Source organism: Phocoena phocoena, chromosome 12 (assembly GCF_963924675.1).
Source record: "Phocoena phocoena chromosome 12, mPhoPho1.1, whole genome shotgun sequence".
NCBI lineage: Eukaryota > Metazoa > Chordata > Mammalia > Artiodactyla > Phocoenidae > Phocoena > Phocoena phocoena.
Window position 1 is genome coordinate 32,123,716 of NC_089230.1, and position 15,223 is coordinate 32,138,938.

At 38.2% G+C, this 15,223-nt stretch overlaps 1 protein-coding gene across 4 annotated transcripts in view; it reads right to left on the minus strand.

Moving 5' to 3' along the window:
* L3MBTL3 (L3MBTL histone methyl-lysine binding protein 3) overlaps nucleotides 1–15,223 on the minus strand; it is a 115,767-nt gene that overhangs the window by 13,074 nt on the left and 87,470 nt on the right. For all 4 annotated transcript variants that reach the window (XM_065889242.1, XM_065889240.1, XM_065889243.1 and 1 more), the window contains one exon: nucleotides 4,362–4,441. In XM_065889242.1, coding sequence (XP_065745314.1) covers nucleotides 4,362–4,441 — 80 coding nt within the window. The remainder of the gene's footprint in view (nucleotides 1–4,361; nucleotides 4,442–15,223) is intronic.

Genomic DNA, 15,223 nt, shown 5'->3' on the forward strand with positions numbered 1-15,223 from the left:
TAAAAACCAATCGCTATGGAAGCAAAAGGCAAGCCTGATTTTTCAAGTGAGAATCTAGTACATTACAAAATAAAAGTCAACTCTTTCTGCATATCAGCACCCCTGAGAGAGAATGTTTGCAGAAGGGAAAAGAAAATTACACGTTTCCCAGGAATACAGGAGTTTAAATTTGAAGGTCAATTTATAGGATCCTTTATTAATGGACCTTCCTACAATGGAGGAAATGAATTAGTTTATCTTTCAGGCAAAGGAGACAGAAGCCAACAAAAAGAAAAAGAAGAAAAAGTGATGCATTGTATTCAGTAAAGGTCCCCAAAGGTCAAATTCGGTAGCATAGTGGCAATCATCAAAAAATAAAAAAGGCTCATAATCACACATATTGTATGGAATTAAATTGAATTAACTGAAGAAACAAGGTAGGAAGATGTTTTTCTAGGGGGAAGTGCTTTTAAAAATCAATTTGCTCTAAGACTCCAAACAAAATAGTTCTCATGGGCTTGCTGAATCTTAAATCCTACTAGCTATAAGGAATACAGGGTGGCTTCTTTTCAGACTCCTCTATACTAAATAGTGCACAAACTACAAGAAGATTTCTCTCCTTTCCCCTATCCCCTATTCCACCACTGGTGAATGACATTGTGAATGAACGCTGGTGAGCACCTACTAGGCTCAGCATATCTACCTGACCCTCAGGCTCAGGTGTGAAAGAGGAATTCTACTGGCACCCAAATGGGAGCATTGAGGGGTAAGTGCTCTTCACAAAAAACCTGGGGAAACTTCTCTGCACTCAAAAATGATAAAATAAAAAACAATCACCAGGGGCCTCTGATAAGTTCTACAAAACATTGGGAGAGGACTATTGATTTATTGACAGAAGCGTTTCATGATTTTAGTAAGGCACAAGGGAACATGACGTCTACAAAACAAAACAGGCTATGAAAAGAAAAAAACAAGCCAGTGCAGGAAATTAAAGGAAAATAAAAACCACTATGAAAATTCATGTTAAAGGCAGTAACTAGTAGACTTGACAGAGCTAGAGTAAGACATTTCAACTTGAGAAATATGTGTAGAGTATCAAAAAATGCATAAGCTGCTGAAATATTAAAATACTTCCATAATGGCTGGTAATAGTCCCCTCCACCCTCAGCAGTCAGGCCCTTGCGGGACTTCCAGATGCTGCACCAAAGTACAGCATGGAGCTTCCAAACTCTGCTCCAGCGCTAAGGCTGGTGGCTGGTGTTTGTTTTAACTGTCCTGTGCAATGTTGGCTGTCAAACCAATTGTTAAATATTTTGAATATCATCCTTTGGCTCTAACCCAAGAGTAAAAGGTATTACCAGTCAAAAAGGAGAAAAGAACAAAAGTAATAACAAAAATAATAACTGAAGGAATGTTTCTGGATTAAAAAAAAAATCCTGGATCTAAAAAAAAAAAGTAAATAAAGCACATGACATCTCAGGCAAAATAATGAAAAGACTGAATTTAGGAGCTAGATTCATTGTCTAAAACAAAAAGATTGGATTGAATTGGGCCTAATCCCACATATGTGAAAGGATGTTCTGGTTTGTTGTTCAGTTTTTTTCAGTTCTGTTTGATTTTTCTTAAAGCAAAGTCAGAGACCAAATGACTAGCTAGGTGTAGTGGACTCTGCGGTGGGCTCCCCCTTCGGAACCCAGAGATTCATTCTCCTACCTGCTGACTGCTGATGCCTCAGAGCTACCTCCCTCTCCAGGAACTGCCCTAAGCCAAAGGGAGGCTCCTTGCCCAAGGACACGGCCCCCCTCAGCCAACATCCAAGGACTGGTCAATACAAAGGCCTGGTCCTCATGCCTAAATTCGGGATAACTCGGAAGGGTCATCTCGAGCTCATTTGTGGGATCGACTGAGGCTTCTGCTATAACTGCGTCATAGCTCATTCTGCCCACTGTTGCTTCTCTCACTCTCTCATTGGTATCGTTCCCAAAAGTACCCACCAAAAACCTTCTGCACACAGCACTCCCAATGTCTGTTTCCAGAGAGCCCAATCTGAGACACTAGGTCATGGCTCTACTGAGACCTGAGAGGCAGGAGGACAGAAAAAACTAAATGCATCCGCCCACCGACTAGGATCTGAGATATCACCAACATCACCAAGATACAGGAGCCCTCAGACACCATAAGATCTCATTTTGGACTGAAGGATCATGGGGTCCAGGGAAAGACAACCAATAAACTCTTAAATGGTAACGTCAGGAAGTGAAATTCAAATCTTTTCCATACAACATGAATCTGGAAAAAATTTTCAAAAAAAAAAAAAGAAAGAAAGGAAATCTAAAGCTAAGAAAGCAGTTAACTAAAAGCTGACAATCATAACATGATTTCACTACAGTAAAAATTAACTTTATGGAAGTTTTACATAAAATGTTTCAAAAGAGAAGGGAAGTCATCAAACTCATTTTAGGAGGCTAAAACTGGATGAGATATTAATATGCGAACCTTACTTAGGAACATATGTGCAAAAATTCTCAAAGCAGCTTGTTTTTATGAGGCTCCCTTTCACTAATGAAAAATAAGACAGTAAGTAAAATACGCATATTGAACTATAGGTTTTATGGGGTGACAAAAATAACAAAGAGTTATATATGGATCCTAGCAATGTTTCTTTGGAAAGAATTGTAAAACAGAAAAACTCAGGCAATTCAAATTTAAAAAACAGGATAAAAATATACAAAGTTTGAAAAGACATAAAACTGCCACAGAAAAAGAGAGAACACCATGCATATCCTGTTAATAAACCTGAAATTCTCCATTAATTAAACTATGTTCAGAAAAAAATGATCAAAATCAACTCAGCAAATAAAATGAAAAGTGAATTGCATCACCAAGTTAGGAAGAAACTGAAAAGGTTGTCAAATTATTACTCCCTCAAAAAGTTCAGAGCCCAGAAGATTTTATTATGAATCTACCTAAACCTTGCAATGATCAGATAATTCCATGCAATAGACACTCATTTCACAATACTACTACTACTTCTGCTATTACTACTACTACCACTAGCAGCTAACACTTCGGCCACTGATGCATTTATTCCTCATAATAATCCAGTGATGTGGGTACTATTAAGAAACTGAGGAACAGAGAAGTTAAAAACTTTTCCCAAAGCCAGCCACACAGCTAGTACTGGTGGAGCTGAGAAGAGAATGAAGGCCGTGCTCCTAACCACCATTCACAAAGAAAGGCTGAAGCCTTTGATTAAGAACCCGATATACCCTGATGACAAAAGCTTCGTAAATTAAATGTTTTTCTTCCTTTCTAAATGACCAGAAACATTATAGCACTTATTACGTGCCAAGCACTGTTCTAAGCAAGTTACAAATGTTACTGTACTCAATCCCCATAACATCTGTGGGAGGGAGTTACCATCATCAACCTTCTGGACAGAGAAGGAAACAAGCACTGAAAGGTATTCCATGAAATGTCCAAGATTACACAGCTAGCAGGAGGTAGATCAGGGATGCAAACCCTGGCCATCTGAAGGGTTTGTATGTGGTGCAAGACTGAACACCATAAAACATGCTGAGGACAGCAGAGAATATAACTTTTAAATTAACCATAAATTACTGCTTTATGACAATCAGATATGGAAATCAAAGCATCACTTATGGAATAGGTAGGTCATTATAGGCAAACAGTCCTTAGGTGCCATTCTACAATCTTATAAACAGTCTAAACCAAATAAAGCACATGACAAGCAAAGTCCCCAGGGACAATCATTAAAATCATAATCGGGACAACATTTTCTTATAAAAAATAAATAATAATTATAACACTATGCATAAATCTATACTATGAGTAACAGTCATTACGACTTCATTGTTCAGTTAAACCACTGTAATATCTATTCAGCAAAGATGTAAGACAAATTACTTTCTCCAGTACAACTTAAAACTTTTGTTCAAGCAATTTCCTTTTCATTTTGTGGTATTAGATTAAGACCATATTAGTTCTATTGGAATTTCAACACATTCTGAGATGAGTCTGAAACATACGAAGCAAATGATATCAACAATATCAAAAAAATTTACAAGGACCAAATAGAATGCCTTATCCAAACTTTATATACAATATTGTACAGATATGTGAAAGAGACTGTAAATACAGGTCACAGATGGATCCATATCATTGTGAAGTATACACCAAATTTATCCTGAACAATAAACTTTTATTGCCTGTGGTAACAGAACCAACCAAATGAAGTTTATCTTTAATATATAAAAGGGACTGTTACATTCCAGTTAAGTTTTGATTGTTGAGTATTAATAGTAATACCCATCAATACCCATCAATAATACCCATCAATAATATGAGATTATTATGGGTACCTGTGGCTTCATGTGATGTCCTCATTTCACTCTCTGTTCTCTCTTCAAAGTCTTCTTTGACATCATCAGCATGCTGGTCTCTGAGAAAAGATAGGTGTTTTAATATTTTGTAATAGAAACGTTTAAAGAAATGGGAAAGTGGGGGTGGGTGGTAGTGGTGGGATGAACTGGGAGACTGGGATTGACATATATACACTAATATGTATAAAACAGATAATAAGAACCTGATGTACATAAAAAAATAAAATAAAAATTGAAGTACAAAAAAAAAGGGAATGGCTCAAAACTGCACCTCAGCAACTGTTTCTTTTTTTAATTTAAAAACAAATGATACCATTAAAATGTTAGAAAGGATTTTCAGTTTTACTAAGAAGCAATTAATACTAAAAACACCTATAGGGACTTCCCTGGTGGCGCAGTGGTTGAGAGTCCGCCTGCTGATGCAGGGGACATGGGTTCGTGCCCCGGTCCGAGAAGATCCCACGTGCCGCGGAGCGGCTGGGATCGTGACCCATGGCCACTGAGCCTGCGCGTCCGGAGCCTGTGCTCCGCAGCGGGAGAGGCCACAACAGTGAGAGGCCCGCGTAATGCAAAAAAAGAAAAAAATAAAAAAAAATTTAAAATAAAATAAAATTAAAACACCTATAAATGTTCATTTTCTCATTATCAATTTTCATTTACTGTTCAGAAAGATTTTAAAGCTAAGAATGGTATTAAGGTTAACGATTCTGGAAAATGTGGCTACTGAATAGTTCAACTTCAAACTGGGACATGTATTCATGAGGAATTTTACTTGTACTGTATGATAAGACTACAATTTTAAGTAGGAAAATGGTTTTAAAGTCCATACCATTTAATCAAGTCACTATATACTACTCAGCTCCAGAATTTGAGATTGAGGCTGAGATTGCCCAGGAGAATCAAACTCAATTCTAGGAAGCTTTTCCTGGCTTAATCAGGTCAAATTCATAGGCTGAACTGATTCCACCTCTTTCTCACCAGGAATGAACTAATGCTAATCTAACCATGCCAAGAATACTCTAAAGTGGAATGGACCCATTCCAATCCTAATTCAGAGCTTTACCCTGAAGTCAGTGACAAAAATGGCTTTAAAGGAAACCAGGCACAGGCTACTTATATTTTCTCTAAAACTAAACTTCAGGGATTTAAAATTTTTAACCTAATGTATTCCGTTCTCAGGGTTAAAAATAAATCCTTTATAATACTCTATAATACTCTGTACTTATGATGTTCTGTTGTTTCAAATGCTGTTACCTTTACAAATATATCCTTAGTCTCTTGAAGATTCAGACCACACTTCTGTTCAGTGTTAAGAAAAGGGATAATACCTTTGAAACCAAATATCCCAACAAAATATAAAGGAGTTCTATAGTCTTGATTACCAAGGGACTAATTTACTCCCTTTTTGTACCAATAATAATTTAACACAATGATGCCAACACGGTAAGCATGAGATAAATAAAATGTTCACTAGTTCTTAGAAAGATCATTTCCAGGGACACATGAAATTTCACTGGAATCTGAGCTCCCTGGCTTACTTCATACTAAAAACAACTTATCACAACTGTTGAAGAATACTTGCTTATCTGAGAATGGGAAGAATCACCGTTATTATGCAATACAAATTTTTTTCCAAGAGAAATCAATTAATTACTATGGAGGCTCTTACTCCATAGAAAGTGGGGAGATGGAGGTAGAGTGAAAATAAGAAAATTGCTGATAACTGGAGAAAGGACACTAGTTGAAGTGATAGTAGAAAACCGTCTTGAAACAGTGTTGAAGTTAGACTTGGTAATTACAACATGTTAAAATCAGCTTATTATGCTAAAATCAGCTTATGTGATCTTCTGAACTTGTCTCATATTAAACTGGAAATAATAACCTTTGAGCCCACAAATCTATCCCAGTAAGTACTGTGGCCACTGAAATAAGTGGTTTGTGGATGGCTATATTAATAGTTATTAGAAACAATCACACATTAGAGTGACCTAACTTAAAATTGGCATTTTTCAGAGTCAAAGAAAATAAATTCCCAATTAATTACTGTAGATTGCCTAAAAGCTTTAATGAATGGTTAAAAAAAAAAAAAACCCCAAACAAAAAACCAAACTGAGCCCAAAGGCTAAAATTATGTCTTAGAATTTTCTGTATATTTCATTTTTCATGATTGAAATTGTCCACTGATAATTAACAGTTACATGTTTGTGGTTTCAATAATGCATATTATGTTTTCCTTTAAAGTAAACTTTAGTAAACTAAAGCTGTAAGACCTAAGTATGAGGAAAGTTCTTCTGTATTCTTATGCCCAAATACAATGCCAATGACTTATTTTATGAAATGTAGGAAAAGAATCATTTTCTAGGAGGGAACAGAGGTAGAAAAGGAAAATAAGATGATTGACCCCAAAAGTTTCTTCATCCTAAATGTGCCATAATCCATCGCTGAAGAGAAGCAAAAGAGAAGCTTTCTGCTTGTATATTCGTGTTCCTTCATTATAGAAGCGTGTTCAGCTCTTACCTTCCTTACTTTAACTCGTGATATTTCATTAAATTTAACCCATATAACTTGGGAATATATACATATGGATATTTATCTTCACCGAAAAACAATTCCAATGCAGGACTCCACAAGAAATGTTCACTGAATGTTTTATTTCCAATTAATAAGTTGATTTTGCTAACTCCTTAAAATTAAAAGTGACTAAGCCCCTTTGGGTTCTGATGCTTCCTTTAGCTAGAGGGTTGGCAGGGTGGGGTCAATATGAATAGTCTGTTAGAAGGGGTATTACGAAACAGATGGATGAACAGAACCCCTGAAGGAAATAGAATCCTGACCAAGCACATCCAGAAATGTGGAAACAGTATTAATAAGAAGTAATAATAAGAAAACAATATACTTAAGAACATATTATACACCAAAGATTGGCCGAGTTCTTTACATGTCCATTATTTCATAACAATCACTGGAAGAAGGTTCTGTTGTTATATCCACTGAAACTTAAAGAGGTTAATCCCAAATTTTCAGGGCAAGTATAGCACCAGGTCTTACTGACACCAAAATCTATAATTAGATTTAATTATTATTTGGTTTTTTACCCTTGTGTTTTTCCAGAATACAGTACATATCCTTGTTACATGCAGTTAAAGGGAACTGGCCTTCTGGTGTCATAATCTTATTTTCAAACCATCTTTTACTGATAAGGTCAGGAATGAGGAATCTGACTCACTAATATTCTTACTTGTTTTATATTTTATTTAAAATAAAAGTCACTTTCTCAACTGGGCAACCAATATTTCTCTCACCTATAAGGTTAGAAATTTCACTGCTAATTCTCACTGAATAGGTACTGTGATTAATTTCTTTCTCTGTGCAAAAATGAAATGCTTTATCTAGGATATCGACTTCCCAAGCAAAAAGTTATTCTAGCTGCACAGTCTTCCAATTATAGACAAAACACGTTTATATCACAATGTCAAAACTCTGTGATAATATTGTAACACACTCTGGAACAGAGTGCAAGATATGCTTGTTGACAGATTTTTTTTTTTTTTTAATGACAACCAAAAATATTTTTGTCGTATTTTAATATGACAAATTTCCTCTACTTTAAAACTCCTTTATCTTCTCCTCTTGATCGACATTTTTCATTACCAACAATTTTGTTCAGGAAGGGAATACAAGCTGATTAGACACAGGGGGGTGTATCGTAACATGGAGAAAGCAGCCCAGCAGCGGTGACGCTGATGGTCTTTGAAAGTGAATAGTCCTGGCTCAAATTTCGGCTCTGCTACTTACAAGTTCTATATGACCTTCAGCAAGCTACTGAACTTCCCTAACCCTCAGCTGCATCTTCCTGTAAAACAAGGATAATAAATCCTTTACCTCACAGGCTTTTTGAGGACTGAATAAAACGATGTATAGGAGGTGCTTAGCATATAGCCAGACACACGAGTAGGAGCATGATAAATGGAAGCTATTCCTGTTTAAGAATTACTCATATTTTAGGATAAAATTATCTACTGACACCTATTTTCTTTAAGCAAGCTGTTTCCCTCAAGTTTTAAAACAGCCTTTAGAGTAATGGTTATGAGCCAGCCTACAGTCAGACTGCCCAGGTTGCTACTTACTAGCTGTGTAACCTGTAACCGAGAGAGGTCTGTCTGCTTGAATGGGGATGTAATAATAGCGCCTACCCCACATAGGCATTATGAGGGTTAAATGATCTAACATAGCTAAAAGCACCTAGAAGAGTGTCTGGAACACAGCAATTTCTCTTGGGATTTTAGAATTTTCAACAACCAATTTATTTCAGCATTTCTTTAGCCTGAATTGAAATATGATCATAACTAAAATCTTACTCAACAATACTCTTTAGGCTTTTAATTGAGACAGTGGAATACACTCAGATGGAAAAATGTTTTCCTTTTGAGTCAGCATTCTCTTCTTCTGTGTAATTATGTGCCATGCTTTAGATGTCTTACTATCTTACTCAAATGAGATTTGTGGTAAATATTAGTGAAACAAACATTAGAAGAGTAAATACATAATAACAGGATCGCATTTGAATGCCAACAGCTGTTTCTTCAATTTTCATTTAAAAACAATCCCTAGCCCGTTATGTTTCAATCAGTCATCAGTTTGTTAAAAATAATATTGAAACAATATGAAACAATTATTTTGCTTCAATTCAGGGATTTCAGCCAGCTCTCCGACTCCAGGATGAGTTTGGCTTGGCTCGTACCTTAAAACCTCCCCATCCTTCTCTTTCCAGAAGAGCTTATTCTAGTCTCACAGGGGCTTTGTCAGAGCTGCAGAGTACCTGTACTCCCCAGGAACAAGTGGGGACACAGTGAATGTACAGAGAGCTATAAAAAATGTAGGGTTTCCTATTTTGAATGTTAAAATGATGTCTCTTTGCATGCCCCCAGCATTTTGAAAAAAAAATTCTGGGCTGAGGTCACTCACAGGTAAAAAATCAGAGAATGGGAATCTCAAGGTTGTATGTTAGAGGTACTGTAAAAGAGAACCTGAATTGTCTCCAAAATGCCCCCTACAAAAAAAGAGAAGTCTGTGCTTTATGGCTTCAGGATAAGGAGGTCACCATCTTCAAAGGGATTCAGAAAAGATGGCAAATAGAACCAGTGCAATTAAAACTTCCATGTCTACAGGTAACATTCGAATAAAGAGTTTTTATAATTAAATCCCTTTTGAGACTATACATGAACAATAGTTTTAATAGAGTTTTCATAAACACAGCCCAGGAGAGATAAGCACAGTTTACTATTTATCTAATGACTACAAATAAAACATTTTGATTAATAAGGCTATTAAATTAAAATTTAGCATAAGGAACATATGTTAGTGAAGAAAGGGATATAATGAATAAGTAAATAATAGTGGATGTTATCAAGATGCCAAGGAAACTCCCCAATAAAATGAATTCATCAATTAATTAATCAGTTCTCTTATAAAATGAAAAGCCCTAACCAATAAGGTGAGATCTGGGACATAAAGATCACGTAGCATAAGAAGAGCAGGACTGCACTGCTTTCACACTGCTGTCATAGGAAAAAGAACAGATATCATTGCTTTTCTACAATTTATAAAAGAGTCTCCTGAGTCAAGAATAAGTGCTATTCAAGGAGAGAAAATCAGACTCTGCTACAATATTGTTCTAACAACTTCCCAGGCATCAACAGTAACACAGTCATCTCTTCCTTACACTCTGAATGGTTGCCTTGTGTCACAGCCGTTGGCATCAGGACTGTGAGTGTTTTAACCAAAACGCAGCTTCTCCCTGGTGCACACAAACAACTACATAGATTTGACTCAGATTCCCAAGAACTGGAATATTTGAAAATTTCCACAGCTCCTAATCCATATCTGGCAGCCCATCAACAAAAGGGGGTAAGAGGCTTTACAATAGGCAGGGAATGACCAATCATTAAAGGAACTTTCTGAGTCGTCAACATCAAGCCCTCAGGACCAGAAAACCTTAGGAAGCAAAACGAAAGTTTCTGAAGAGTCCTAATTAACTTTTGCAATCTTTTAGAACTTCTGGCTCTAAATTAATTTTATACTACTAAATTTTACAGTTTTGCAAATAAAGAAATGTATATATGCTTATAGTTCCATATTTTATGTTAGCCTGTATTCCCATCTGTTTCTCAGGGCCCTTCTCATGGGTACAGATGGGCAAATCTAATTCATCCTAAATATATGAATTAGATTGAAGCTGCAATTCCTGTAACTGCTCCATGTAATTCTGAGAGTACAAACACTAGACCTACAACTTGAAAAGCTGTAGGTTTTAATGGCCTATAAAGAACTGAATTGAATTTTTTCATTGGATATAGGTTAGTAATTACCTTTGCCTTGCAAGGTAATACAAGCATTAGCAGGTATTTTTAAAATGCTTTATTGTACTTCTGTGGTTATCCCTAAGCAGGCATAAACAACATGGAACCTTAAAACATTATGTGGTTTTTAATAGCGATAGCACCTAATTTAGAAACACAATTACAAGCACCTGTAGAATATATTTCATGAGAATAAGACTACGTGGGATAGACGCTGATGTTCTCTATTTGGTAACACATTGTGAACTATTACTCCGCAGAAGGGTCTTTATATTCAGTAATGATTCTCAAGGCCTGGTTTATAGATCACTTGCATCCAATCACCTGGGGATGCTTGTTAAAAATGAACTGGGATGCAGCTTACATTTTCTGAATCAGTATCTCTGGAGATGGTACCTCCAAGGTTGGATTTTAACAAGCATCTGATGCTTCTGATGCAAAATAAAGTTTGAAACCCACAGGTTTTATTCAGATATACAGAGAAAAATAAACTTTCTTTTACTCAGCTGTAGACACATAGAGACTTAAGGTTATTGGTCCCCAGGAAAAGCTCCTCCACTGATGGGCAGAGCCCAGACTAACCATCTTGCTGCCAGCAGCACGGCAAGGGCAGAGATGAGCTGCTGCTCTCCCAAGTGAGAACATCTCACTGAAAGCTCTAGATGCGACACAGACACTTCTTATGCATCTGATGAATGAATGGATAACTGGGAGAGGATTACATCCTCACATTTCTATCTAAATACACACTGGGAATTCATTCATCAACTGACCACCCATCTGACAAGTCTCTGTAAGAAAATAGACCCAAACATTCAGCACACCCACAAAAGGACTCAAGGTAGAGCCCTTTTTATTTATTTATTTATTTTTGCGGTATGCGGGCCTCTCACTGTTGTGGCCTCTCCCGTTGCGGAGCACAGGCTCTGGACGCGCAGGCTCAGCGGCCATGGCTCACGGGCCCAGCCGCTCCGCAGCATGTGGGATCTTCCCGGACCGGGGCACGAACCCGTGTCCCCTGCATCGGCAGGCAGACTCTCAACCACTGCGCCACCAGGGAAGCCCTAGAGCCCTCTTAATGTGGGGCAGAGCTTCCCAGCTAGGATGCCCTGACCCTTGGGTACCAGTGCTCTGAGATACTGTCGCCTGTGGCCCCAGCTCTTGACAGCCAGAGGCAGCCCTCTGTGTCATACAAATGTGGTCATTTCCGCAGTACCATTTTCTACGTGGGCAGGTAGTTAAACAACAGTTTGGGAAACACTGCCCTAATTTATACAAGTGTAGGTATGTGTTTGGGGGATTTACCTCTTAGATATCCAGTGTGGGGATTTTACAAAGTTGAGAAAGTAGGAAGTTTTACTGGAATAAAAAGAAGGTTATGAAGCAGCTGCCTCTTAGGTTATGTGACTGATAACATCTCCTTTGAAGGCTGGTGGATGATTCATGGTGGCCTTCCAACCTCACTGAGTGCCAGGTAGTGTGCTTGGTGCTGAGGGCGTCTCAGAATCACAGAAGACGTGGCCTCTGCCCTCATGGAGCTTATCATCGAGCAAAGTACACTGACTCAGAGAAAGTATTTACGCAGAAGTGTCAATTGTGTTGGGATGTGTGACACAAAAGCACATAATAATTAGGAATCTGACCCACAGTCTGGAGGATCAGAAAAGCTTCCCTAAGGAAACGGGAGTTAACCTGAAGCCTGAGAGGTAAGAGACTCGCTAGAAAAGTGTAGGAATGGGGGTTCGAGGTAGAGAGAAAAGAATGTTTGAGGACCAAGGTGGCTGAAGCATTAAGTTTAAAAACAGCCTAGTAGAGGGCTTCCCTGGTGGCGCAGTGGTTGAGAGTCTGCCTGCTGATGCAGGGGACGCGGGTTCGTGCCCTGGTCCGGGAAGATCCCACACGCTGCAGAGCGGCTGGGCCCGTGAGCCATGGCCGCTGAGCCTGCGCATCTGGAGCCTGTGCTCCGCGGCGGGAGAGGCCACAGCAGTGAGAGGCCTGCGTACCGCGAAAAAAAAAAAAAAACAGCCTAGTAGAGAAAAAGCTGGAGAGTTCGGCAGGGGCCAGTTAACACTGGTTTTGTAGGCCATGTTCAGAATTAGGGTCTTAATTCCAAGGGTAATGGGAAGTCGTGGAAAATTTTAAGCAGGAAGATATACTCCCAAGTGAATTTTTAAAATGCAGACTCCTAGGCTCTAGCCTGAAAGATTCTGGCGGCCTGGGCTGGGCCCTGTGAACTGGCCCTTAAAATACCATTTATGGTATGAAAAGGACATACATATTCCTTGCATTGTTCATTTATCTGGCCCTATTATGTCTGCTCCTGGATCACAAGCAACGCCAGCATACTTCATTCTGGGGACCGGCCAGCATTTGAAATGGGTGAATGGGCTGGTGCAGCAGACATTGTCAGGGCTTGGCCCGTATCTCCTAGCCACACGCTTCCCCTTCAGTGCACAGCAGCCGACGCCTACCTACCTCTCACCTGCTCTGCCTTCCCACAGGATTTACTGGGGCTCTGACTGCTCTGCCTGCTGTGTGGCAGGGTACGTGCTGGGGAAATTAACTCATCCTTCCTCCCCTGTAGGCCTAGCTCCGTGACCGAAGAGGAACTCGTGTTTTAGAATAGCTCAGCTCCCTCATCCCTATGGTGGGAAAACCTGAGATGTGTGTTTTACACAGCCTCCCACAGTGCCCCCTGCAGGGCTGTGTTCCCGCTGTCCACAGTGGTAGCTGGTGTGACAATGAAGCTTTTACTGGTGCCCCCAGCAGGGCTGTGTTCCCTCTGTCCACAGTGGTAGCTGGGGTGACAATGAAGCTTTTACTGGCTGCCTTTCCTTCCCGGTCTCACCTCTCCACTCCCCTAGTGGCGTTTTCCTCACCTCTCAAGTAAACCACTTGCCATCAAATCTCTGTCTCAAGATCTGCTTCTGGGGGTGCAACTGTCTCTTGCTGTGCCAAATGCCTTTTTTTTTAATTTAAAAGTAGAGTCTGGCAACCAATTTTTAGCAAGTTATTAAGAAGGATGCAAAGAAAATGTGTTAAAACCTGACTGGGAAATTCCATCTACATGAGCAATGATTATGGAAAAAGAGGAGAGACCATAATCTGACATTATGAGAATCATCTTGTTTGAGTACTCTCTACTCAAAGTTTAACCTAGGAATATTAAAAAAAAAATGCACCAGCCTTACTTTGCTCCTCTGAAATAAATATTGTGAAACAAATAAGCAACCTATTCCTCTTGCAACAGCACTAATAAAAACTAACATTTATCGAGGGCTTATTGCTTATCAGTCACTGTTCTCAGAGCTTTGCACAGCTCACGATTTCATTCTTAAGTCCAGGTGAAAGAATGATCAAAAAATTTTATGTTTGCTATACACACTACTACATATAAAATAGATAACTAATAACGACCTACTGTACAGCACTGGGAACTCTACTCAATACTCTGAAATGGCCTATATGGGAAAAGAATCTAAAAAAGAGTGGATCTATGTATAACTAATTCACTTTGCTGTACACCTGAAACTAACACAACATTGTAAATCAACTATACTTCAATAAATTTTTTTTTAATTTTAAAAAGGAAAAATGTAATTAAATATGTTCATACGGATTCACTTAAAGCAAAGAAGCCAGATAACTTCAACTCTATTAATTCTACATTAAATCAACCATCTTCAAGCTGTAAGATGAGGCTTCTTTGTTAACAACCTTTCATTTGTTAACATCTGCTGTGCTGCTACCCCACGATCATTTATATCTAAAACACCACGTATCATTTTGATTGTTGTTGAGAACTAGTGACTGCCTGGAGAAGAAAAAAATAAAATAATCTGAAGCAAATTTTTAAAAATTTAAAAGAATAAAATCTATATTTAGAAAAGTAAATAAATCGATGTTATTTTGGCTATTTTGGAAATGTTGTTTTTATGCATAATGAAGTGCTTAGATTGAAATATCATGATGTCTGTAATCATTTCTTAAAAATACTTAGCATAAAAAGTAAAGTGAAAAAAAATCTCGGTCAAAAATGTTCACCTTAAAAAGTCTGGGATCATTAAGGGACTGTCTCCCTTATGTTTCCTTCGACAACGTATAACTAATCACATCTCTCCGGTTACTACTAGCCTCCAAATAAATAAATGAATGAGTCAGAATAAATAAATAAAATAAAAATAGTTAACCTGGAAAGTTGAAGACGAGAAGAAACCTGAACAAAGTCTTCAAAACCACGAATAACATAACGCTCATTTACCAAATCCTGGTACCCCTGAAGCAATTTAACTTTAACACAAATAAGTGTAAATATTAATTCACAGAGAAGTAATGGCAGGTTAGAATTCACTGAACAAAAGACAGTATGGGCTAAAAGTCTATGTAATGTAAAAATTATTTAGATATCAAACGTGTGCCATGGGTTACAATAGAAACGTTAAAGTCTCTAAGACTGTCTCCTTAATGACGGGTGATGACGCG